The 27,140-nt window shown below is 31.9% G+C and overlaps 4 protein-coding genes and 1 long non-coding RNA gene across 12 annotated transcripts; 2 read left to right on the forward strand and 3 right to left on the reverse strand.

Moving 5' to 3' along the window:
* Positions 1 to 2,353: 2,353 nt before the first annotated feature.
* Positions 2,354 to 4,132, reverse strand: LOC107361379 (uncharacterized). Its single transcript, XM_015928198.3, has 2 exons — positions 3,055 to 4,132; positions 2,354 to 2,968 (listed from the first exon to the last, which is right to left on the reverse strand). Exons 1-2 carry the CDS (start codon positions 4,044 to 4,046, stop codon positions 2,407 to 2,409), a joined length of 1,554 nt encoding a protein of 517 aa, XP_015783684.2. The 5' UTR covers positions 4,047 to 4,132; the 3' UTR covers positions 2,354 to 2,406.
* A 936-nt stretch (positions 4,133 to 5,068) lies between these two features.
* On the forward strand, positions 5,069 to 6,806 carry LOC107361462 (uncharacterized). Its single transcript, XM_015928298.3, has 2 exons — positions 5,069 to 6,083; positions 6,167 to 6,806. Exons 1-2 carry the CDS (start codon positions 5,089 to 5,091, stop codon positions 6,729 to 6,731), a joined length of 1,560 nt encoding a protein of 519 aa, XP_015783784.2. The 5' UTR covers positions 5,069 to 5,088; the 3' UTR covers positions 6,732 to 6,806.
* Positions 6,807 to 7,674: 868 nt separating this feature from the next.
* On the forward strand, positions 7,675 to 9,903 carry LOC107360983 (kelch-like protein 6). The gene is made up of 2 exons (XM_015927701.3): positions 7,675 to 8,743; positions 9,273 to 9,903. Exons 1-2 carry the CDS (start codon positions 7,749 to 7,751, stop codon positions 9,562 to 9,564), a joined length of 1,287 nt encoding a protein of 428 aa, XP_015783187.2. The 5' UTR covers positions 7,675 to 7,748; the 3' UTR covers positions 9,565 to 9,903.
* A 1,726-nt stretch (positions 9,904 to 11,629) lies between these two features.
* On the reverse strand, positions 11,630 to 24,948 carry LOC107361259 (coiled-coil domain-containing protein AGAP005037). 6 transcript variants are annotated; one of them, XM_089266436.1, is made up of 12 exons: positions 24,502 to 24,948; positions 23,242 to 24,316; positions 22,748 to 22,879; positions 17,383 to 17,553; positions 16,945 to 17,250; positions 16,302 to 16,875; positions 16,016 to 16,099; positions 15,734 to 15,857; positions 15,398 to 15,450; positions 13,954 to 13,990; positions 12,665 to 12,887; positions 11,630 to 12,586 (listed from the first exon to the last, which is right to left on the reverse strand). In XM_089266436.1, exons 2-12 carry the CDS (start codon positions 24,302 to 24,304, stop codon positions 11,784 to 11,786), a joined length of 3,570 nt encoding a protein of 1,189 aa, XP_089122562.1. In that variant the 5' UTR covers positions 24,305 to 24,316; positions 24,502 to 24,948; the 3' UTR covers positions 11,630 to 11,783. The 6 variants fall into 6 exon arrangements, with proteins under 6 accessions (XP_089122562.1, XP_015783531.2, XP_089122563.1 ...); XM_015928045.3 differs by having other exon boundaries at positions 16,945 to 17,553; XM_089266437.1 differs by lacking the exons at positions 13,954 to 13,990; positions 15,398 to 15,450.
* A 350-nt stretch (positions 24,949 to 25,298) lies between these two features.
* LOC149094569 (uncharacterized) lies at positions 25,299 to 26,638 on the reverse strand. Of its 3 annotated transcripts, none has more exons than XR_016198040.1 (4): positions 26,242 to 26,637; positions 26,028 to 26,120; positions 25,798 to 25,880; positions 25,299 to 25,687 (listed from the first exon to the last, which is right to left on the reverse strand). It is a non-coding gene; the product is annotated as an uncharacterized LOC149094569 (long non-coding RNA). The 3 variants fall into 3 exon arrangements; XR_016198041.1 differs by having other exon boundaries at positions 25,311 to 25,687; positions 25,958 to 26,054; positions 26,242 to 26,638; XR_016198042.1 differs by having other exon boundaries at positions 25,544 to 25,683; positions 25,783 to 25,880; positions 26,242 to 26,375.
* Between the last annotated feature and the right edge of the window lie 502 nt (positions 26,639 to 27,140).

The raw sequence follows: 27,140 nt of genomic DNA on the forward strand, positions 1-27,140 counted from the left end.
AGAAGTGGTTTGGTCTTTTCCCAGTTGGAAGTCAAAGTTGGTTCAATTATTATAAAGATCATGAACACTCTTTTCAAGCCACTGTTTTGGACGATGTTGTTTATATACTGACAAAGGATCTCGAATTTATTCAATTTTATCAAAAAACTAAATGTTTCGACAAGAGTGAGCCATTCAATGACGAAAAATGGGATTTCAATGATTTAATCTTAACTTCTCATCAAACAAACGACGATAAAGTTATTTTGGTCAACAAATCGTCAGGAAAAGTTTATTTTTTCAATATTAAGCAAAAGAAATGGTTACAGAAATATCGAATCATGAATGTCAGTTCAAAGACTTCAAATGAAACGTTTCATGAATTAATCACTTTCACTTCAGTATTTCTACCGATAAAAGTTATCAAACCTTTGTATAAAAGAAAATTTTCTGAGCTCTGAACCATATATGTTTCATTGAAGCTCACCATATTTTTTCTGAATGTGTATATTCATTAATAAAAAGTATTTTCTAATAACTTGCATATCGATGAATTTAATTTAAAGAATTAATTGACTAATTGACCAATTCTTCGCGAACCGAACTCTACCTTTGCTTTTTGAAACTTACAACAAAATAGTCTGAATTAAATATTCACAATTGTGCAATCCACAAATCCAGTTGACAAATACAATCCAATCTATTTATTGAACTTTCAGTTTTTGAATACTTTCTAGAATTTATTTATTGAACTTATTTTTATCTAATGCTGGATAACTGTCGTTAAAAGATTGTCAGTCATGATAATATTTAATGACCGTGAATAATTCAAAAAGTATTGGGTTAATAACCAATTAATAAGTCTATCTTGAAAATTTCGAAGTTGTTATTCCTCAAGTATCCATAGAGTCCAAATCGTAAGGCTGCTGCTCTTGAAGCTTTCATCTGTCGACACTCTCTTATGATATCCAATACTGCTGAACTATTGTCGTTTCTGCTTTCGTTTATTGAAATGTGTCCGCTGGTGCTTCTATAACTATGACCTGTTATCATTTTCCCAAGACGAATTGATGAAATCTGCCGATCTTACATCTTTAGTTTGCACTCCAGATAAATGTAATTGTAATTGTGTCTACAATCGATCTAACCGCAAGTGTTTTGTTGTTATTTATGAGTCGGACTCGTCAAATGTGAACATCAAGATTCTTAACAATAAATTCATCATGTTATTTAGTGACAACTTTGAATTGAATGAATTGATGTCATTGAATATACTGCATGATGAACATGTATGTGATGTCTTTTTCGATTCAGGGAGCAAAGGCATTAGATTTGATTGGAATTCAAAGAAATATCGCTGGCATGATTTTTCCAGTTTCAGTAAATGCTATTATACTCAGCTTCAAAAGTGTATTAGCAAAAATGTCGAAGAGTGAGTATATCGACTCCGAAAAGTCATTCTGGTTGATAAATCAACCAGAGATATCTTTACTTTCGATGTTTTTAGTGGAAAATGGTGGTCGATTGGGCGAATCAATCGTCGCAGCTCCAAAAATGATGAAAAGTCCACTAAGCTACTTGCTTTTACTTCTGCAGTATTATCAATTGATCATATCAAACCTCGCTCGAAAAGAAAGCTAATCTCACTTGACCAATGACTTTGAAGACAATAACCAGTATTGATGACTTGAGTATGAAAGTATTACAAAACGAAAATTCATTGCATTTAAAGAATAAATTGTAATTAAAATAGAAACAATTAATATTGTTTGCCACATTCTTTACATTTTTATTAACAGTCAATTTACATTCAATAGTTTAAGTAGATTTAAAGACAAGCAGTCCGGGTCAATATTTTTGTTCATTTTATTAAGGCTTCCTCCCCAAGGAGATACCAAAAGGAGACTCTTGGGATGGGCTCAATGCGTTTGTACTGTCCTATTATAATGATGGGCGAAAACTATGCTTAAAATCATTGAATTTAAATTGAACAGGGGGAAACCACTAAATTTTACACTTATATTGTTAAATAAGTGCAGCTGAATGATTCCCCCTGTAAAAAAAGAGTTGACAAGAAGAAAACAAAAAATTAAAGGAAAAACATCTCTTGTTTTGAAATGAAATACAAATTGTTAAATTACAATATATGAATTATTGCATTCAATGGAGACAAAAACTTATAAAATTTGGAAATTTGGCAAGATAAAAAATTAATTCGTGCTGATGCAAGCGTCAAAGAAACGGAAAGATATTGTACACTTGTTTTAACAGGTCAGATTTGTTGAAATAAAAGCATTGAGTTGAAAAGGTCGATAATAACCAATTATGATTGATTCAAATTCGATTATTTGATGCTCAAAATATAACAACTAGATTCGTTGATAAATAATGAAATTTAAGTTAAATTAAGCCAAATGTGGATGTAGATCAAAATGGAACAAACTTTCTTTTATATAAAGGTTTGATATTTTTCATGGATAAAAACGCCGAAGTGAAGGTGATTAACTTATCAACAGGTAGATCGGCACTCTTGGAGCATGGACCAACGTTCATTATTTGATATTTTTGTACCCATTTATTTTGATCCACGTAGAAAATATACATTTTTCCAGATGATTTATTGACCAGAATAACTTTATCATCTTTTGCTTGGTGTGAAGTCAAGATTAAATCCTCGAAAGCAAATTCATCTTCATCGAAAGGTACACTTGAATTGAAACTTTTAGTTGAATAATTGTATTGTATAAACTCGAGCTTTTCCGTAAATATATAAACAACATTGTCCAGAACAGTGGCTAGGAAAGAATGCATACGAGATTTATAATCATCGAACCAACTGGAATTAGGCTTTGAGAAAGATCCAAACCACTTTTGTTCGCGAGTTTTACCAATGACCACGAATTTACCATTAGATTCAAGGATCTTCCTTTCATCGGAAAGCGATAAAGAAAGTTTACCCTCTGTCTTTTCCAATGAAAAGACCTGACATCTAAACACGGACAACGCAACAAGGAGAAAAAATTCATATTAAAATCACAGGATATAAAATTCGATAATTTGCTACATTGTACATACCTCATGTCGCTCAGAAAGTTTAAAATCAATCTATTGATATCGCTGTAGTAAGTACTGCCAGGTTCTTTAAAGTCAAGCCATCGAAATGTCTTTTTAACCCAGTCAATTCTGATTCCTTTTCTTCCAGAATCAAACAGAATATCTGAAGTGTGTTCTCCATCAACTAATTCAAGTGGCATAGTATCGTCACTCTTAAAATCACAGATCGGTAAACAGAACAATTTCTTATCAAATACTTTGATCCGTAAATTTTGTTTGTCTATTTTATGGATAGAAATGAAGTAGCTTTGATTGCTACGATCGAATCCTTGTTTATCGTCCATCCTGACTGAATCATAATCTGACATTGATTTGATTAAGGGATCATCCTTTATCTTAGGCACATCAAAAGGATCAATAAAAAACCAACGGACGCAATTCAATAGCGGTGCAAGAAATTTCTTTCTTAATTCTGCATGTTTATTCACCCACTTCATGATCGATTCAAATATTTGATATTCAGAGTGAACCATCAGATCCAATTTGAGAATAGTTTCAAGTAATTCAAACGATAGGTCCAAGAAAACATTCGTATTGACAATCTTCAAGTAATGGCGACAGATAAAGTTTTCAAGAGCTCCTGAACTTATTAACTTGGATACTTTGGTGACTTGGGGTAAAATAACTGGAAGATATTCAATGGTAAAATTTTCCTGGAAATAAGAAAGACAAGGCTGCAACAAACGATCATTTATCATCAGATAATCAGCTGCTTCGTAAAAACTGATCACATTTTCCATTTGAATTAAGAACGATCCAGTATGAATCCAATTGAGTATAGAGTCAAAAACACGTTCTTCAAAATCAAGTTGCACTTTGTTTTCCTTTGATTCCAACAAATCACAGCAAAACATTTTCTCAAAATAAGGCACAACTGAACAGATGAACTTTTTGGAGACAGTATATTCAACATTTCTATTAACAATTATCAATTCTTGATCTTCTTTATCCATAATTATTGAAATACTTTATTAAAATCACAGAAAATAACTACATCTGTACCATTTGAAACTTGACTTCAAAAATTTAAAGCGCCGTTTGCAAGCCACATGATAACAAGTTGTTAATAACAACCAAAAAAGCTTGCAAGTTTAACTCCATCTATTAACACAAGAACAAAATTGTTTTTATTTTAAGCTCATGATTGAGATTCTCGACTGTATGAGTTAAAGATTTAATAAAATTTGAAGTTGATGATTTTGCTAAAATATTAGATTCAATTCCAGTTTTTTAAAATGGCTCGAAAAGAATTGAACAGTTCACCGAGGGATAATTGCTGTAATCGAGTAAATATTCTTATTAAAGTTTTTGTTTCTTTGAAAGCTCTTTATGAGGCTCTTAATATATTGGGAAATTTTTCATTTACTCATGTAAATTGGCTCAGTGCATATCAAAATCATGGCCTTAAAATAAATCCATGCCATTAATGAAACATTGCTATGAACAAAGTATCATCATCTCGATTCAATCGTAACGAAAAGATGAATTTTCAGTAAAACAAGAATGAAAGAAGAAATTTCAGAGAAGACTTCATTGTAGCATAAGAACTAGATGAATGTAGGGACTCAAATATGAGCAAAGATATCATATAATACTGTAAATGAATGCGGAAGTTAAGGATTGATGCAAGATTGTAAAAATTCGTCTTAAAATCATTAGGTTACATAAATATCAAAACATATTATAAGTTGTGTTATTCACATTGTGAACAGCCCACTATAGCAGTAATGAAGTCCATGTTAAAAAGTTGAAAAAACGGTCTGAGTGAGTAAAAGACAAATGCATTAGATATGAAACTAAAAACAAATTACGAATCAACCAATAAAACAATTCAAACCAAATTTGATTCTTGTGTCAATAGATGGAGTTCATTTCAAGCAACTCTGATGGAAATAAAGATTTTCGCAATCGCCCAATTAGACTCATTCAATGTTGAAATCTCCATTGGTTAAGATATTAATCTCTTTTTGTTTTTTTTCTGTGAACTTGATAATTATGGAATCAGAAGATCAAGAATTAATAATTGTCAACAGGAAATGTGAATATAATGTTTCTAAAAAGTTAATTTGTTCAATTGTGCCTTATTTTGAGAAAATGTTTTGTTGTGATCTATTAGAATCAAAGGAAAACAAAGTGCAACTTGATTTTGATGAACATGTATTTGATGCTATACTCGATTGGATTCATTCGCAATCTTTCGTTATTCAAATGGAGAATGTGATAAGTTTTTATGAAGCAGCTGATTATTTGATGTTAAATGAACCTTTGTTTCAGCCTTGTTTGGCCTTTTTTCATGAAAACTTTTCTATCGAACATCTTCCAGTGGTTTTACCTCAAGTTACAAAAGTGTCCAAATTGACAAGTTCTGGATCTATTAACAAAATTATATGTCGCTATTTCTTGATGATCGCAAATACGATTGTTTTCTTGAATTATCCAGTCGAGACAGTTGCAGCTATTCTCAAATTAGATTTGATGGTTTACTCTGAATATCAAATTTTTGAATCAATCTTAAAATGGGTGAACAAGGATGTTGATTCTCGAAAAGATTTACTTCCACAGCTATTGAACTGCGTTCGTTGGTCTTTTATGGATCTTGATGGTTTATCTAAGGTGAAGGATAATGAATTGATTAAGGCGATGCCTAATTTTGATTCAATCATTACTTCTAATAGCGATTGTGAATTCAATCGCAATGCCCAAAACTTCTTTATATCAATTCAGGTGTTAGATGTTGCAGTATTAAGGATAAAAATGTTTGACAATGAATTATTCTGTTTATCAATCGGTGATTTTACGCGAGATGATACTATGTCATTTGAATTTGTTGATGGAGAACACACTTCAGATATTCTATTCGATTCTGGAAGCAAAGGAATCAGATTTAACTGGGTTAAAAAGACATTTCGATGGCTTAACTTTGAAGTTGCTGGTAAAACTTACTACAGTCAAATTTGTAGATTGGTGTACACATTTTTTGATGCTATCAGGTGGGTATGATTTATAGAATTAGTGTTACTCAAAAGGCTTAAGTTTAATACTTCTTCCTTACGTATTCATACTTTATTTGTAGATGCAATGATTGTTATTTGGAAGACAAAGATGCAAAATTGCCTTATCTGATTCCCAGTGAAGAGAAACTGCTCCTTGAATCTAATGGTAAATTTATTGTAATTGGTAAAACTAAAGACGAGAAGAAGTGGTTTGGTCTTTTTCCGGTTGATTGTCCAAGTTGGTTCAATAATTATGAGGATCATGAACACTCTTTCAAAGCCACTGTTTTGGACGATGTTGTTTACATATTGACAAAAGATCTTGAATTTATCCAGTTTAATTATGAAACTAAAAACTTCAATAAGAGTGAACCATTCAAAGACGAAAAATGGAATTTCAATGATTTAATCTTAACTTCTCATCAAACTAACGACGATAAAGTTATTTTGGTCAATAAATTGTCAGGAAAAGTGTATGTTTTCAACATTAAGGAACAAAAATGGATACAGAAATATCGAATCATGAATGTCAGCTCAAAGAGTTACAATGAAATAATGTGCCATAAATTAATCAGCTTCACTTCAGCATTTCTACCGATGAAAGTTATCAAACCTTTGTATAAAAGAAAATTTTCTGAGCTCTGAACGATACATGTTTCATGAAGTTCACAATATTTTTTTCGGAAATTCATTAATAAAAAGTTCAATCAATTTGTTCATTGCTCCCATATTTGAGGAAAATGTTTTCTTCGGGTACTAGAGCCGATTGTGTCTACAATCCATCTAACAACAAGTGTTTCGTTGTTATTTACGAGTTGGACTCATCAAATGTGATCAAGATTCTTAACAATAAATTCATCATGTTATTTAGTGACAACTTTGAATTGAATGAATTGATGTCATTGAATATACTGCATGATGAACATGTATGTGATGTCTTTTTCGATTCAGGAAGCAAAGGCATTAGATTTGATTGGAATTCAAAGAAATATCGCTGGCATGATTTTTCCATTCACAGTAAATGCTATTATACTCAGCTTCAAACATGTATTATAAAAATAATGAATAGAAACTGAGAATTCAATCTTGACAATTTCAAATCATGATCATTCAAAAAGAGTAAGCCATTCGAAATGTTTAACTTTGACGACACTGGTAGCTGCACTTAAAAAATTGGGGTTTCAGTTAACGGAATTTTTAGGTGTCGCCATCTTTGGTATTTTATTGTTTTAGAGACATAAATATGTAATTAATGCTCAACCTTGAAGATAATTGAATGATCTAATAAATGACGACTATGGTAAAAATTGACCCATTTTTTGCGGCATGTGCAGCTACCAGTGGACTTGGCTCTGACTTCTCATCAATCTCATGATGCAAAAGTCATTCTGGTCGATAAATTAACCAGAGATATGCTTACTTTTCATGTTGTCATTGGAAAATGGTGTTCAATCGGACGAATCTAACGTCGCAGCTCCAAAAATGATGAATAAACAAATAAAAAAATTGAAATCAAATTTGACTATTGTGTCAATAGATGGAGTTCATCTCTTATGAGTAGCAATAGTGTTAAGATTTTGACCAATTATACTCATTCAATGTTGAAAACTTCATTGTTAAAGAAAAAAATCCCTTTGTGTGCTTTCGCTGAACTCGATAATCATGGAACCAGAAGATCAAGAATTAATAATTGTCAACAGGAAATGCGAATATCATGTTTCTAAAAAGTTAATTTGTTCAGTTGTGCCTTATTTTGAGAAAATGTTTTGTTGTGATCTGTTGGAATCAAAAGGTAACAAAGTGGTGCTAGATTTTGATGAACATGTATTTGATGCTATACTCGATTGGATTCATTCGGAGTCCTTCGCTATTCAAATGGCAAATGTGATCAGTTTTTATGAAGCTGCTGATTATTTGATGATAGACGAAAGTTTGTTTCAACCTTGTTTTTCTTATTTCCATGAAAATTTCACCATTGAACATCTTCCAGTGGTTTTACCTCAAGTTACAAAAGTGTCCAAATTGATTAATTCAGAATCTATTGAAAGTTTTATTTGTCGCCATTTCTTGATTATAGCCAATACTAATACTTTCCTGGAATACCCTGTGGAAATTATTGAAGCTATTCTCAAATTGGATCTGATGGTTCACTCTGAATATCAAATATTTGAATCGATCATGGAATGGGTGAATAAAAAGGCTGATTATCGAAAGGAATTTCTTCCAATGTTGCTGGACTGTGTGCGTTGGTCTTTTATGGCTCTTGATGATTTATCTAAGGTGAAGGATAATGAGTTGATTAAGATTTTGCCTAATTTTGATGCAATCATTACCTCTAATGGTGATTGTGAATTCAACCGCAGTCGCCAAATCTTCTTCGTGTCAATTCAGGTGTTAGATATAGCTGTTTTGCGGATAAAAAAGTTTGACAATGAATTTTTCTGTTTATCAATCGGTGATTTTACGCGTGATGAAACTATTTCACTTGAATTCGTTCATGGAGAACACACTTCAGATATTTTATTCGACTCTGGAACAAAAGGAATCAGAATTGATTGGGTTAAAAAGATATTTCGATGGCTTAACTTTGAAGTTGCTGGTAAAACTTACTATAGTCAAATTAATAAATTGATATACAATTTTTTTCGTGTTAACAGGTGAGTTTGATTAATAATAGCATGGACGACACTCAGAATGGTAAAACTAAATAGCCAAAAGTCAGGTTTCAACTTGCAAATCAGCCATTAGTTTTTCAAAGAAGTTTAGAAGAAATAGTGTTTATTTTAAATGTTATTTTTTAAGATATGTCTGCCTTTTAGAGATATCATTAATCTGTAGCTAATTTGAAACGGCATCAGGTCGACGAAATTGATACGACAGTCGATATTCTTTCAAATGAACCCATGAAACTTTGTGATTGATCTCAATAATGATTATTAACCTTCAGTTTCAAACAAGACTGTTTTTCTTTAGTATCGTACAAGATTTGCAATGCTTTTTTTGCAGTTTTAGCAGGGGTTTAGCTTCTTTCATAGCTATCTAAAAGATATAGATGCAAATTTTTTCTTCTTCTTGTTATTCAAGAAAACATTCCTTGAATCTGATCACGGTTATATTTTGAAATTGTTAAACTCAGATTTAAAGGTTTATTTCTTCTTTCATATGTTATTCATACTTTATTTGCAGAAGAAATTCTTGTTATTTGGAAGACATTGATTCAGAACTTCCTCAGTCGATTCCCACTGGAGAGATACTGATTCTTGATTCTAATGGTAAATTCATCGTGCTTGGTAAAACTGGAGACGAGAAGAAGTGGTTTGGTCTTTTTCCAGTTGAACGTCCGAGTTGGTTCAATTATTATGAAGATCATGAACACTCTTTTAAAGCCACTGCTTTGGACGATGTTGTTTATATATTGACAAGGCAACTCGAATTTATCCAATTTAATCACGAAACTAAAAAATTCAATAAGAGTTAACCATTCGAAGACGAAAAATGGAATTTCAATGATTTAATCTTAACTTCTCATCAAACTAACGACGATAAAGTTATTTTGGTCAATAAATTGTCAGGAAAAGTGTATGTTTTCAACATTAAGGAACAAAAATGGATACAGAAATATCGAATCATGAATGTCAGCTCAAAGAGTTACAATGAAATAATGTGCCATAAATTAATCAGCTTCACTTCAGCATTTCTACCGATGAAAGTTATCAAACCTTTGTATAAAAGAAAATTTTTTGATTTCTGAACTTTATATGTTTCATTAAGTTCATCGTATTTTTCGTAAATGTGAATACTCATCAATAAAAAATTTTCTAATGAATTTTTCATTATCAACGAATTCAAATGAATCTTAATTGAACAATTCCTTCTGATACTTTTAATTTCATTATCCACTTAATTTTTGCTGATGATATTTATATGTCTTGTTTTTTATCTATTTATGTGATTAACGATAAGCTACCAGTATATTCGAATCGAGGTCTTGATAATTTGACAGCCAGATTGATAAATGTTTTCTTTTAATTCATTTTTGGAGGAATTCTTGTTTCATCATAGGTAACTAACTAGTTTATCAAGTAATTCTATTGTTTATTTTCCCATGATATTTTTTCTTAAGTTCTAGAGAGATGATTAGTCTGTAATCAATTTCAATTAATTACGGAAATCCCATTGTCTGGATATAAATTTTTGAATTTTGCAAGTTTCATTATTAGCATTACTTTACATTAGTTAACAGCACTAACTTAAGAAGTAGTAACTTAAGTACTTAACTATTATTGAAATATACTTTATTATTATTCAATTAATTATTTAATGGCATGCAAAGTAACTTCTTAAATAAACAATGAATATTTGACGAAACAAAATAAAGCATCATTTATATTGGTAGCCAGCTAGAAAATTTGCAAAATCAAAGTTAATTATATCAATAAAATTCAATTTAGTTTAGTTTAATTTAGAGATTTGAAATTTAATTTGATTCTATTCAATCAAATAGAGATTCTTCACTAATGCAAATGAATGGGAAATTGCAAATTAGTCTAAAAATTAGTAAATTTATAGTGAATTTCATAATCCTGTGTACATATTGTTTAAATTTTGTAATGATTATTATATTAAAATGTACATTTTAAACTGCTGAATTAATCAAAGTTCGATGTTTGATTCAGTTGGAATAAATTGCTTTTCTGTAGATTTATGAGTGTAAGTGCAAAGAGTTCGAATCAAAAAGTTTCCCGGTGTTATAAATTCATTTCAGCATATCAAGAAAGTATCGAGCTTATTAATAAAAAATTCTTAGGCTCTGACCTATGTATGTTCAGCACATTATGATTTATAATATTAGATTGTAGTTACAAATTTAATATTATTTAATATAGCAAAGTTAATAACGTATAATTAATGCTAGCTAATTAGTTATTATAATCGCTTTGCAATCAATAACAGTTAATATCATACTAATTTCATCCATTTTGAAATTAGTCTCGATAATTTCGATCGGATTAGAGGTGGGCGATTACATCGATTACATCGATTATAATCGATTAGACAAAAAAGTTAATCGATTAGTAAATATGCGAAATCTAGCTATACACATGTATTAGCTAGTGAAGTTTTAGTTTTTTTCACGTCGAATTTATTTCAAATTCTCAGTGAATTCATGTTTTTTTGAAGTTTTCTGGCTTTTTGTCGATTAATCGATTAATCGATTATCTGGTGAAATTTTCGATTATAATAGATTACCTGATTATCAACTAATCGCCCACCTCTAGATCGGATAACCCAAAAAACTATAAGCTTGGTATTGGTGATCCTAAGAAATATCGACAGATAAAGCTGTTAACCTCTCTTAAATCAAATTTTGTGACATGCGACAAAATCCCTGGATGATATTCAATGGTAAAATTTTCCTGGAAATAAGAAAGACAAGGTTGCAACAAACGCATACAAACCTGTATAAATATTTTTCTAAATTTTATAACAATTAGTTTATTAAGATGCGCATTATAAACTGATAAATTGATAAAAATTCGATATTTCATTCAATTGGAACAAATTGCTTTATTGTGCAAACATGATCATCTTTTAAATGCTGGGAAGAAGTAAACAGTGGATGATTAGATGGTTGTGGGATGATATAATTTGGAATATAATAGGAAGTGATTTCAATTAAACAACATTGTAATACATTCAGAGAATATCTGTTTCGTAAATCTTTTGAGTCTCATGTTTAATGGGACCTTTGGAACTTTTATCTCCTTTATTCGCTATCAATGGAGCTGGAGGAGATTCCTTTTTCTTGTTGTCCCCTGATGAAACTTTGGATTCCATTGAGGTCGTCTTAGATGGTGTTGATGATTGAGATTGAGATTGTTTTGTAGGTTGAACTTGAGATTGGGACTGCTGAGCCACATGAGGTTTCTTGTTGTTAGGTAAATGAGTCAAAGATCCACTAACATTGGAAGTTGATGACGATTTTGATAAAATGTTAGATTCACTTCCAGTCTTTTTTAAATCATTCAGTAAAAGATTGGGTAGTTCACCACGAGATAATTGCTGTAATCGAGTATACTGTTCTTGTAAAAGTTTTTGTTTCCTCAAAAGTTCTTGATGACGCTCCTCTAGCAATTGTTGACGAGTTTTGCCTGATTTACCAGTTTCAATGATTGATCCTTGACTATCGATTGAGGAAAGTGAGGCAGTCGAATTGCTTGGTACCATGGAAAGATCAAAATCACCAGGAACCATCGATGGATCAAGCATCATCTGATTAGATTCCCCTTCTGGTGGAGTTGATTTAGGTCGTAATTGAGCTAATTGTGCCGGTGTGGGTTCCGAATTACTACGAACAACACTTGTTCCAAGTCTACTAGCTGGCGCATTCGGATTGTTTCCAACAGAATTTTTATTATTGCTGTTTAGTGAAGGACGTGGCTTCACCTCAGGTCCATCACTCATTTGACTCGATGATGATCTCGGTGGAGGAGCAGGAACTGAATAATGAGAAAAGGTAAACATTAATCGAATGAAATAAAGAATAATTTTCAATATCAACAAGAAGTTCAAGTTACCAGATTTTTTTCCAGAATCAACTGATCCCGATCGCCTTTGTCTTTCTGATGCTAAATGGCCTGTTGATTGTTTATTTGCTGAATGAATTGTCATTGGTTTTGAATATGTTTGCAATTCATTTAAAAGCGTGTCCAACGTGTTTTCATTAGAAGAGTCCGCCGTTTTGGTTGTTGGTGTTGCTGGAGTGACCTGAATAATAGTGTGATTTTCTAATTCCGTGCTCTGGATTAATTTAAACATCAACATATCATTGGATTGCGGGTTTGATGGTTTCGTAGGTGATAGCCAGGAATAAGAATCAGGAAGGAAACAAGGAAAATGGCAATTAGTTTGATTCGGCAATACAATTAATTGTAAAATGAAGTGATGATAATAATGATAAAGATATACTTTGGTAACAACTCAATATTAACATTTCAAAATTAAACATCCCAATTTGATGATAGATTGAAAACAGACAGGCATACAAAAGGATTATAAGATGATGATAATTGTGATAGAGTTATGATCACCAAATATAATTCTCAATCAAATTGGTTCTCTAAATAATTATAATCTTTTACAGGTAACTTTAAACAATGCTATTAATATGCATTCGTCTCACACTCATTTATGCAAAAAAGTTATCAATTTCAGTTAGAAGACGATAAAGCTCTAATTGTGATCCAAAATGGAGTACAAGTATTAACAGTAAATATTTGGTGTTGATCAAATGGACTTAGGTTTACAGTTTTTGCTTTGGAGGATTCAATTAAACAAGGCAAAAAATAGAAATAAAATTATGAGAATTAAGATTAATTCAGATAAATCGAGCAATTACTATTGGAATAAATTGAAAAAGGAAAAGATGAAAACAAAAAAATCACAAAAAGGTAAAATTAATAATAATTTTTGATAGTTTTAGTTTAAAATATGCTCGATGAAATGAAAGTAAAATGAAAATAAGTTGAAGTAAAGAGTTGAATGCAAATTTTAAAATGGCATGATAAATAAAAGTGGCATGATAATGATAATCAGTCTCAATTAACAACTCATTAAACGAAATATGAGAAAGTATGAAAAAGGGTGAGAAAACATTGGAATTGAATTGAAAGGTTGAAGCAATCAATTGAAAGACAATGTAAATGGTTTCTTCAAAAATCCAAAATGGTGAGTGAATACGTAAACAATGTTAGACATTTTGTGAGATTGGAAAGTTGAAGGCAAATGAAAACAAATAATGTAAGGGAAGAGTCAAGTAATTGTATGATTTATATCATCACCATTATATTACAATTATTTAACGAACCTGTTTGGTTGGCATCGAGGTAAATCCCCGCATAAGGCTATAAATATTAACACAGTAACCAACAGAGAGGATAGAGAAAGAGTTTTTTGCATTTTTGTTCAAAGGTTGAATCAAATACAATAGCGTTTTGAGTGTGTTTGTGAGTTTGTCAGCACGTTTGTGTTGACCATTTGAAACAAAAATGACCAATTGATAAGTTGATGTAAAAGACAAAGACAAGGTTAAGGGTGAAATGGGACAAAATGGTGTGAGTTAGATTGATTGCGACAAGTTAATTGTTAAGGTTGGTTGGGGTTGGATTGTAATTTAATCTAAAAGGCAAATTATCATCATCATCGAGTTGAAGTAGAAACACACAAAAATTTTAGGAAAGGAAAGTCAAATGTCTGCATAACCCATTTGGTGAAGAGTTCAACAACTGATTGCAATAGTAAATTAATTAACAATTTGTGAAAACAATAACTAGCAATGTTAATCAATTAGATTCAATTGTCAAAATATTAATTCAAAGTTCAATTCCTTTCAAATGCTTGGGATGGATTGAGTCTGATGTCAACCATGCAGTTGAGTCGTTTTCTTGTGTCAACAGTAATTTGATTGTCATTTTTTGCTGTGTTTTTGTTAAATTTTTCAAGTGGATAATCATTGATAGTAAATGATTGTAACGCATTTGATTTTGAAAAGTGTCTTGTTGATTTAACACTCAATTAACGTGCTAATTGAAGTTATTAGTGCAGTTTATATCAATCAGTGATTTTGATGATTCAATTTTCAAATTGAGATTTAAAATAAGTAAAGGTGAAAGTTGAACATTCACAATTTAAATCACTCATCAAAATGTTAACAAATTGAATTATTCTGAATAGAAAGATTGATTAAATGCAAAGACAATCACAACAGAAATAAATGGTTCAATTCAAAAAAATAAGAGTTAAATCATGCAACTGATAAATAATGAGATTGTTGATTAAAAAAACAATTGATTCTCAAATGTTTGCCTCTTGGACAGATGAAGTTAATAACAAAAATACGTTATTGTACAATCCTATCCATAAACCATGAAAAAGTTCAGAATCTCAAATATCCTTTTCATCTCCAGGCAACAGGCAATGGAATCGATATTTAACAAAATTAACCTTATTCTGCATCTTAATTCAGAATAAATCTGTGAGCAATGAATCAACTTTAACAGTTAACAAATGATTGAAACAAAACAAATTACGACAAATTGTGAAGTGAAAAGTGCTAAGTGACAATAAATAAATTATAACAATAAAATATTCAAGACTGGGCGAAAACGCCTTGTTTTTCCATGGAATCATTCAAAATTTGAAAAATTTCAAGCTCATGACCAAAAAAACAATATTGAACAAAAAATCAATTAGCTATGAGATTAAATCTTCCGTGAAGTTGATTGGAAATTGAGAAGAATTGTTTCATTTACTCGATTCTTTCCCTGAAATTTGGACTCCTTTTCCATGATTGAGCTCGAATGGTCTACACAGATTAGGATACCAAAAGTAACGATACAAAGTAAATATATTATTAATAAAATCAAGTTATCAAGTAAAAATTTTGAAAATGAAAGTTCGAAATTTTTAGTAGAGCGCAAAAGAAAAATCAAAAAATAATTTCATTTTGTTGATCATCTTTTTGTTATGAGTTTTTTTTCAGATTCATGAACATCTTTATTTGAACCTTTGAATTTTATCCTGATTGTTGCACTTTATCAATGACACTAATTGACTGTAGTTGAGAAGCTGAGTTACACCTAACTCACCCTTGCAGTAGGCTGCTCTTTGGATGAACTTGCATCATTTGAATCTGCAGAAATGGCCTTTTCAAATTTAGCTGAAGGTTGATTATTTCCGGAGGTACAACGTTGCTCTTGAACTGAAGCTAATCTGTTTTTAGGAGGAAAAAAAAGGATAAAAATTTAATTAAATGTAAAATAAAGATTTCTTTCTTAGGTCATTAAAGGTTGTCTAAAAGTTGTTTAATCCCAGATGGAGTTGTGCGGAATAATAAAATTGAATTATCCCAGGTAAACGATGCAACTTACCTTTTCAAGGTTACCAAGGTTCCGGTCAATTTTTTACATCTTCTTAAAGCATTTTCAAGCCTTTCAGGTTCTTCTTGAAGAAATCTGAAAATAAATTAGGAAGGCGTTAGAAGACATGCAACTTAATTAATCTCCACGAAGAAACAGGCAAATGACTAGAAGCTGTTACTGGTGTAACAAAATTAAGATAGGAATGAGAAAGGAGGCTTTGTTTTCATCCTTTTAGTTGGATGGTGATAAAGATCAATTTTGCGCTAAATTATTCTTAATTGAATGAAAAACGTACTTTTCTTCACGAACAACAATCTCCATTTCATGAGTCATGATAGTTTTGAGAGCCTCTTGAAGGTGAGGGTATCTTGTCTTGAGATCAGCGACTGTCTTGGAAGCTCGACTTAGTATCAATGCCATTGCTTCAACATCAGACATATTTACACGACAACGACGATTAATAACATTACTTCGAAGTCCTTCAACTTGACTTTCTAATTCATTCAGATCCTTTTCTAATCGGGTAACATCATATTTATAAGATTCTTCATCTTTCGATAGCCTTAGACGGTTAAAACGAAGTGATCTCTCTAATGGGTCATTGAGCATCACATAGGACAACGAAGTTCGTATTTTTACACAAGTCTCTTTTAACGTATCCTTTGCCATTCCTGATTGTGTTTGAGCCATTCGACGTAAATTTCGTAGTTCAACTCTCAAGTCTTTGGTACGCTTTTTAAGTTGACGGAGTTGGTTGAAAACGTCATTGCACAATGTTGAGCTGCTTCCATCAGCAGAACCACGATAAGTAGCCAGAGCAGTTGGTTTCGGTGGTGGAGCTGGTTTGGGTGCACCAGGTTTTTCCGCTCCTATTTAAAAAGATAAGAAAAAGAGGAAAATTAAACTGGCTCATGATGAATGAAACCATTGTGTATTACCCTTGAGATCAGATCCAGCTGGACCTTGGCGTATTTGTGTTGGTGGAGTAGATAAGGCTTTCTGTACTAATCCTGTAAGGCTGGCTAATTGTCGTTCCATGAAATCAACTCTAATCCGGGCCTCTTCATCAACAATTGGAGTTGTACTTCCAGACCGTGATGGATGATGACCAGGTAAGGGTGGACCAGTGCTTCCATACATATCATCATAACTGTTGACCGATGGTGCCTGATGAGAGTAGCCAGGAGAAGGGAAAGATGATCGAGCTCCAGGTGGAAGATTTTCACCATTGGGTAACCTCCTTTCTGGGGATGACAGATAACCTGAGTATTCTGGGAAAGAACGTCTGTCAGGAGATGGATAATGACCGGCTACCGAGTAAGGTCTCTCGGGTAGCGGTCTATTGGTGTAAGGGTGAGCGGAAAGGGGCAACGGACCTCCAAGGTTACTAGAAGTTGATGGACTTCGACCAGTCATTTGGATTCCAGAGGATTGAGGTGTTCTAGAAGGTGGTGGTGGAGCAGTTCCAGATCCACTATTGGCACCCGCAATGGAAGATTGAAATGACCTTTGAGGCTTTGGCGGTGCATTGTTTACCAGAGGAGTTCCTGATAAAATTAAGAATGAATAATGAATGTGAAAATTAGCTTTTCTTTGAAAAGATGAAAATCAAATGGGTGGGTAGAACTGAATTAAGAAACAATAAAAATGCAAGGAAAATTTGGTAATAAAGTGTTAAATGGCTTATTGATGCGTGAGGTTTGAAATTTATACAATTTATACTTTGAATTATTTAACAATGTAACAATTTTGATTCAATTCAAATTGAAACATTGTGAATATCAATAGTGTTCATTGAACCTTCATCTGATTGAAATTGATTGAAAATTGTCATTCCCAGGCTTTGGTTAAACATTTCATTTCCCTTTCTATTGACTCATGCAACCAGAAACTTTGAAAAGACATTACGCTTGGTGTGAAAATAATTCAAAGTGTTTTTCAGATAAAATTTACGTAATTTTGCCTTTTGTGGACCAACAACAGACATTTGGTATCAACATTGTATTAAGTCGATTTTAAGCTTGAAAACTGTTTACCCAGCAAAAAAATGTAACAACAAGCAAAGTAAATATAGCAATAGAAGAGGTAAAATACCAAAAGGAACATCATGCAATAGATTTTCTGGATATTTAAAGTCAATGGCAATCCTTGAAGGAAAGGTTGAAACGTTGTGAAGAGAAGATGAAGATAAAAAACATGAGACAGGAATGAGATGTGCGTGCGTACGAAAGAAAAGATTTTTTGCTGAAGCAAGAGTAAGAGAGAAAGAGAAAGAAATATCGATCGTAAAAGGGCATTATCTTCATTTGAAGGATTCAAGAGATAGACTGAATTCAAGTTTAAAATGTTTGTGCCGTAATACAGAAGGAAATGATCAATTTATCGACCCTAAAACAAAGAAACAAATAGAAGATGAAAATGAAAATGAAGACAAGGATGAGGTTGATGATGAGAATGATGAACTTGGAAAAGTCTAGGAAAAAGTTGAGGGAAAAGGTAAAGTGAAAGGATGGCGGTGAAGCAAAGGTAGAAATAAAACAGTGATATAAAGTTTATGAGATTTTCTGTGGGTTTGCATGATAAATGTATGAGGTAAAAGTCAAGATAATCATCATCTTGCTGTTACTCTACATTATGTTGATGCTGGTTGAGGAATGGAAAGAAGTAACGATACATTGTTTTACCTAGTATTTCTTATATCATATCATTACCATCATAATATTCATAGAATCATGAAAATCAAAGGTAAAGGTAAAGATGGAAAATAAAACGTTATCAAAGTTTGGACTTTGAAAGATGTAACCTTTTCCCTGAATATCAACCCATCTTTATCCTTGAAAAGGCAAAGTAAACAAAGAAATCAACAAAATTGGTTTCTCATGTTTTTTTTTTTCGTCATGAAATGAAACAAAAAGAGGAGCAAAAAAGGTCACAAAACTTATCTCAGAAATGGTTGTGATCGTGAAATTAAAGAGAGAAAAGATAAGGGATAAAGAAGATGAAGATAAAGAAGAAAGGTAAACAGGTAAACGGGTAAACAAGGGGCTAGGTTGAGATGTATTATTTAAGATAATCAATCAACTTTACAAATCTTAAGTCTACCATTATCCTCAACGAAATACAATAAAAAGTAAACTGAATGTTATATTCTTGCAGTTTTCATCATCATAATCGTCCTCATCACTGCTTTCATTTTCAAACTGAATCAATCTTAATAACACATTAACTTCAACTTTAGTTTCAAGTAAAAACCTTGCATACAGCTTTAACTGTAGATGAGTTTGAATTTTTTTTCTGCTTACCTGAGTAAATAAATTTAGTTAATTCAATGGGAATTTGGTTGATATATTTTTGCAATTCATGGCAAGTCTAAATTAGAGTAATTTACTCAAGTCTGGTGTAGAGGTAACGATGTTAATCACTATCATCATAATCATTTTTTATGTAAATTGACATGAATGAAACTTGCAATGAAAATATAATAACAAATGAGAGTTGATACCAATTTCACTGCAAACTCATTTCTTAATTTAATATTGTTAGCAATGTTTCAATAATAAATGAAATCAATTAAGTTGATTTCAAGTAATTAGCTTGATTGACAAGAGCTGTTTACTTAATAGAGGAATATGTTGGAGGATAAAAAGATCATTGTATTAATAGCAATGCAATAATGAACATGTTAAAAGTAATGTATATTTGTAGATCTAACAGAGTAATAATGGCTATAGCATCAGTTAATTAATTGATTAATATTACAATTTGAAAACAGATTGAAAGTGATAAAAGTGTTAACTCATTTAAAGCTAATTGCTGAGTGAAAAGTTTATGTATGTAAACAATTGGTTGGTAAATTAATGGTTAACTTTAATTTGATGCATAAACATCAAATTAATGCACATTAGACCATATGATTGAGTTAAACTGTTAATGATATTATACAGTGATTATGGGAGTGACAGAGTAAAAAAATGATGATGATTAACTTTGTTTCAATGAGCAACGATTAAGCTGTGAATAACGATCAAAATAGATCAAAATTGTTTTCAATAAAAGAAGACAAATTGACAGTTTTGATATTTTTCATCTTCTCATGGGAGTGAAGATAAGGTTGAAAGTGAAATAATGCAACAGAAATATTGAGATTCAAGTTGCTTGTGAACATGAATTCAATGATAAAGATGGAGGAGTGATGATGATTTTACTGAAGATAATATTATATGTCAAAAGTATTTTAAAATGAATTCAATTGTTTCACAGTTTGTTGAACAAAAGTGAAACCAAAGTGGTTAAAACAAGACAATGTTGAGTAAAAAAGATGAAAAGATTCAAGGGTTGAGTGGACTTGGGTGATGATGACAATGATGAGGAAGATGATAAAAGCAAGAATAAATACAAAATTAACTCTGTATACATTTGAATATTTAAATAACATTGAAATGAACTGAGACCATAATTTTGGTGGCTCATTATTCAGGATTCAACTTGAATTTACTTTACTCTTATTAGCATCACATCTTTTTCATCATCTTCATTTTTCTTCATTCATTTCTTTCTTTTTCTCACATTTCCTTTCTTTGTTTTCATATTCAATTCATTATTCACTTACATTTACAATCACAGACTTGCATTGAACTCATCAATCTCGCCTAACTTTTCATCTTCCATTTTACACTCTTCCTTTTCATCATTCCCATCATCCTCTCACTGTGTGTGTCCTCTTTTTGCACGCGCATAAACTTGCCTACTTCACCCCATTATCATTGAAACATCATCAGATTCATCATTTGAATTAGCATTAGATTCATCATCTTAATCACCAACATTCTGTTTGTATTTGCAAACAGCTTTCACTTTCATCTTGAAAATAAACCAACAAAATGAAATGTTTCAGAGCCTTTCCTATCAATTATTGAAGTGTATCTTTTTTCATGGAGATTAACCTGTTTTGGATAAGAAAATTAAAGAGTAAGCTTTTTGAAAAATTAATGGATCGTAATGAAAATTATTAATTGGACCGAGCAAAGGTAAATAAAAACTGCACAAGATGAGGTTAGGTAGAGTCAAATAGGATTAATTGATTGATCAACTCACGCATAGACTTTACTGATAAATTATAATATCGTTTTTTGTATCAACCGAAAGGGCAAACTTAAACGAAGTCTGACTTTAATGAAGTCAACTTGAAGATAATTTGTCTCATACTAAATTGAGCTGAAAAAAAGAGATGAGTAATTCATTGATTACAAAATTGTAACAATCTGCCAAACATTATTATCATTAATGTTTGCATAAAATGATCAATTCTGTCATTTTATGCTCTTCATAATCATCATAATGATCACCTTATGAGCTATGCCAAGTGTATCAATGAAGAGTCAGAGTGAAACTGGGAAATAAAGTATTGCAATCAATATCATTGTCATCTTTATCATAATCATCAATATTATAATCAGCTAACCACCACTCCTATAACCTTAACCTTCCTTTGATTTTTCATCATCAATATTTTGGGCAGAAGCAAAAGTCTGATGCTGAGTGAAGCTTTCCAATGAGATTTAATTATGGAACCAAAGAGGAACCCAAAAAAATCCAGAGTAAACATCGTAGATGTGATAAGGATTTCGTAAGGAAACAGGCAACTGGAAACGAAGTAGTACAAGAGAGTGAATGATGAACAGAGATGAACAGATGTATACAGAAAAAGAGTGCGATGAACAAGCAAGACTCGGCAAAAAATGAACATGAAGATGGCAAAACTGATGGAGAGGATGAAGATAAGGGTGAAGATGGAGATACTGAGTTGTGATGTACGAGTGAGAATGGATGGGACGAGAAGGATGTGGAGGAAAAGAAATCAATGAGTGAGCTGTAATGAGAATGGAAGATGAAAGGAGTGAGAAGAGAAATGTTACTACTGCTTATGCCATAAGAATCAATGGTAAATTTGTATGTAAACCGGTCTGCATTTCACTTCTTTTCTGCCTTCAGAGTTTCTTCAGAGTTTCTTGTCGATCGATACCGATCAATGAGTTTAATCTTTCACCAGAGTTGCCAAATTTTTCATTCATTCTCAGTGTTTTTAAGTTTTCTCTTGCTTCTATTCTTCCAATTGCTAATCTATGAAAGTCAGTGAAATGAAGCTACAAATTTGATTCAATTAAATTCTTTCATTATCATGTTCACTTGATTACAGTTCATTTTCTTTGCCTGTTCCACTTTTAGCGTGATTAAAGAATTGTCATTGTCTGATTCTGCATTGTATAGCCAAATAGAGAATCAAATTTTACCAATGATTTACTGAAAAGGTAAAAGATTGGGAAAAAGAAGAAGAGGAAAGAAGAGAAGAAATAGGAAACGATGGAGAATAGACTGTCAAAGTTGATAATTTGATCGATTTTGCAGTTACTAACATATGAAAGATGCTGGAAAAGGACCACTAAACTCATGAATTTAACCATTATAAAAAAATAATAGATTGAGCTAATAGCAACAAATTGCTTGTAGCGTTAAGTTGAATTTTCAGCATATGAAAACATTAGAGGGAACATGCAAAGGTTATCAAAATTTTTTGTTTTCTTTTGCTTCTTTCTTATGATAGCGATGAGAATGAGTTTGCATGCTATATTTTTTACAAATATATTATTAGAAACTATAAGAAAGTAAAATGGAAACTTGCATTTTGTTAGAAGGAAAAAATAGTAAAAATAAATTTGTGGATAAGAAGAAAGAAATTAGTACCTAAAGGTTCTTTAGCCTTTTTAAGCATTAGTTGAGCATTGGCTTGTTGAGGAGATGCTACTGAGGAATCACCAGGTAAATTGGAATAAGTTGCCACTATATGGGTTCCACGGGGTAAAGTTTGAGAATAACCTGGTAACAAATTGGAATAGAATAAACAAGTTAGTTGAAAGGGAGATGATGAAGGATCTCATTTTAAGTAAGCTGAGAGGAAGAGTGAAAAGAAAGCTGCTCAACGTTGATTCAATAAAGGAGGGAAAAGTTAAAATATGAGATGAAGCAAAAGTTGAGCAGGTTTGAGCAAAGTGAAGAGATATTCTGCAAACTTGGATTATTATCAAAAAGACTAACATTGCAAGAGGTGATAAATCTTAATGAAGGTGAAGGATGTTTTTTTAATCTAGGTGTAAGATTATTTTTGTTTTCATTTTGATATAAGTACAAATCTCGATTAATAGGTTAATTAATTGGTTAGCGTTCATTTTGGTACATACCTGGATAAGGTTTAGCTCGTTCAGGTGGCTGAGGAGGTTGATTAGATGGTGATGGACGAATTGGAAGAGGAGTTTGTACAGTGGGGTAGGTTGGTGGCACAATCGTACTGGGTCTGGAACCAGTTCCACCGGGCATGATTATGGTTCCATAATATTGAGATTGAGCTCCAGAGGTTGGTAAATTGGGTGATAAACCTTTTTTACGGTGAATATGTTGGTTTTGATATTCACTATCAAATTCGGGTTCAGAAAAATAACTCGGATCAGCATCTAAGTAGTTGGTATGATTAACTGCATGATTGATCAAAGGTCTAACTGAGCCAACTGGTAGCCAAGGTCCACCGGCTCCGTCTTGTTCATAGACCCGTAATACTGAGCGATCGCGAATGTCCCTGAGATCTTCAAGCTCATAAAACATGTCTTTGGAGGCATCATGAATATAAATACGGACTTGACGTGAGTCAAGATAATCCATGGTTAATTGTCGTGGAAATGAGCGCACAAACAAAGCTTTAACAGTATCCATAGAAGTGATTTCATTTGGCAATAAGGCTCTCTTTGTCTCATTACGATATTGAAGAAATACTAAGCCAAGTGAACGATCTTGAGTCTTTGATGGTGTTCTTACAATGGGCAAAGAAGCTCGCGCTTTAGTTGATCTCCTAAAGCCGGTCGCTGAAGTTTCAACTTCTGACATTATTCCAGGATCCTCGTCAAAAACACTTGATGGCACTAATGGGAATGGATATTGGGAGGACTGGGGATGATGTGGTTGAGATGAAAATGTATGATGGAGATGATGAAGTTGGTTAGAGCCACCTTGTTGTTGTTGTGATGATGGATGATGACCACCTGACCTTCCTCCTCCTTGGTGATGTAACTGTGTTTGGTTTGATTGTTGGTGGTGTGAAGCTTGATTTTGATTGAGAATCTGTTGCTGTTGCTGTTGCTGTTGTTGCTGGTGATGCAGTGCTTGCTGAATCTGCTGTTGTTGATGCAATTTGGCCAATTGTTGTTGCTGACTCCTAGTTAATTTCTCCGCGTTAATCATATTAGAAGACATTGAGTTGGCCAACTGTACAAGTTGACCGTTATTATTAATACTATTGAAATTGTTGTTGATGTTATTATTGTTAGTATTGGATGAATTAGCGGCAGCAGAGTTGGAACTCTTACTACTGTTGTTTAGATTGTTATTGGTGTTAATGTTATTGTTAGTGTTAACCAGAACCGAGTTATTATTGTTGGGATTATTATTACCTTGTTGTCTAAACCTTAAGCTGGTTGATGCCGAAATATTTGAGGGTGGATTGGGTCCACTGGTAGGGCCATTATTACTTGCTGATGAACTATTACCACCACCAGAAGATGACCGAATCAAAGCACATCCCAAGCCCATACTATTAATCGAATAAATACATGTAATCAAAGATAAATAAGCAGAATCGAGAAGCTGTCAAAGATATGAAAGTTAGAAGCTGGAAAAGACGGTAACCAGGTACAAATGATGTATCACATTAATGTAAACACTGTTCACTTTACAGAGTTTAACAACAGATAATATGTTGAATGTAAAGTTAAATTAAAATTAAAATAATAATTTGCAAAGAGATAGACTATACACTAAGTTATTAATACTAATAGTAAATATAATTAATTACAAAAATGAGAGATAAAGAAAGAATTAGAAGATATGATGATGAAAAAAACAACTAAAAATACAGAGAGACAGAAAAAAATGAAGAAAAAATAAAGAACAAGTCAGAGCCGAAACAAGTAAGATTGCGCATGACGCACTGTTAGTCATTTTCTTCAATTCTTGTTCTCAGACGAAGCATGCCTAACTTAAATCCTTTCATTAATTAATTGATCATTTGGCTTTCAATTTTGATCATATATTACTTTAAACGTGTGTAAATAAGCTTGGGATGTAGATAAAAATTGAATTGTCAACATCTATTCCAATCAATGAGAAAAATCTTTGATTGAGATATTAGTCAATCTTGTTTGTTTGAGTTAAGTGCATGAGCGCATCACAAAACTATTGAAGGAGAAACTTTGTTTTGCTGTTTGAAAGTCAAAAATTTTCATTTATTGAGCAAATCTTTGTACTTTTAGATTCAACCTCGAACGGAATTATGGGGCAAATGGGTGAAATTTTTGAAGTCCAAGTGGCATCACAATACTGAAACTGTGATTGTATCTGTAAAACTTGTTGAATAATTTGCTTGATTGGTAAATAGTCAACAACTAGGATCTTTCAATTTCTTATATCGCGCTCATATTCCCATATAACATTTGACGAGTCAATTCAATTATTTCGGCCATTGATTCAGATTTGATGATTTATCAAGGTTGATGCTCCGATATCCTGCCGTTATCCTTGTCATAAGCCTTGACTGCAGCCTTATTGATTCCAGTATTATAACCGCACTTGTTGGCCTGCCTAAAGAAAATAAATTGAAATTTAAATTTTTAGTTTTTTGCATTTTCTTTTGAAACAATTAGTAGAAGATCACAATTGGCGTGGTTTTGACCTACTTTACTTTATTTTACTTTTGAAGTGCCTTTGATAGAGTGACAATGACTGGTTCATGGGTGAAGCATTCCGTCATTCATCTTTGACTTTGACTTTGATTCTGAAATAGGAAAAAAGTAACATAAATTATACAATATTAATTAGTTTATAGACGTCAGCTTTACAGTTTTAACTTACAACTTTGCTTTTGATTGCATTTAAGAAAGCTGTAACATTGGGTCAAAAATAGTAACAATCGGTGAATTACCTCAGTATGACCAAGACTTGTGCCAATCTATTTTAAAGGTTCAAGAATTTGCTTTAAATAATCAAATCATTTTACTTTTTTAAGAATTAATAACTAGAAGATTAACATAAAAGTTATAAAATCAGTAAATTTCGAAGTTCTTATACATAAAAAAGGAATAAAAGTGGGAAATGTAAGATGAAGTTTCAGTAAACAAAATTGTAGTTCAACATACTTTTTTCAATAAAATGTCTCATAAACTCTGGATTGTCATAAAAATGCACATTCTATGATACCCATTTCTAAGGTTTCTTGAAATTTCTCATTAATCTCATGTTCCTTATTCGTGGGCTGATGATCGGCAAAAACTTCACAATGCTCTGAACTTTAAGCAAAGTTCAAGGAAAATAAGAAAAGCTCGAAGAACACAAATCACAAAAAGTGTCCAAACCGAATAAAAATGTTGAACTTGTTTCTGAACCAGTACAGTTATAAGGGCTCATGTTGAAAAGGGTACTCTGATGAATAGTCAAACAAATTTCAAAAAAAAGTCTAAATTAGTTGAACTTGTTGAGCTGAAATCTTAAATATTTCCTGGCAAATTAATTAAAGGGAAACTTCATTGAACGAAAGCAGACGAGACTTCAGTGTTACCTACAGTAACCAAGTAACCGGTTTAGAAGAGGGAAAATCAAAAATCAAAAGAAACCTTTTTTTCTATTATAACTCACAATTAACAGTGTTGATCAAGTTTGTCTAAATATTAAATTAGTTTCTTTTTACACAAATTCAACAATTAAATTCGCTTATTGAGTTAGACTTTTCAACTGAAGTAATTGGCGATGACAACAATTCATTAACATGTCAATCTTTATTCTACTCAATTGAGCTTCTTATTGTTATTGGTCAGCCAATATTTAAACTTATTACGATAATTCGCATTTTACATTTTCAAATTAGTAAAAAAAATAAATTGAAACAATATAATAATTGATTAAAAAAGATTGTTATTTGAAACTGTTTCAGCTGCAAATACAATTGAGATTATTGATTTTGAAAAGACTCAAAATTGGTACAGACGTTGAAAAAATAAGCAGACATGAGGCTTTTTGTCAGCAAATTAAGGTCGAATCA

Source organism: Tetranychus urticae, chromosome 1 (genome assembly GCF_039701765.1).
Source record: "Tetranychus urticae isolate SD_2017Ah chromosome 1, NJAU_TeUrti_SD_1.0, whole genome shotgun sequence".
Classification (NCBI taxonomy): domain Eukaryota; kingdom Metazoa; phylum Arthropoda; class Arachnida; order Trombidiformes; family Tetranychidae; genus Tetranychus; species Tetranychus urticae.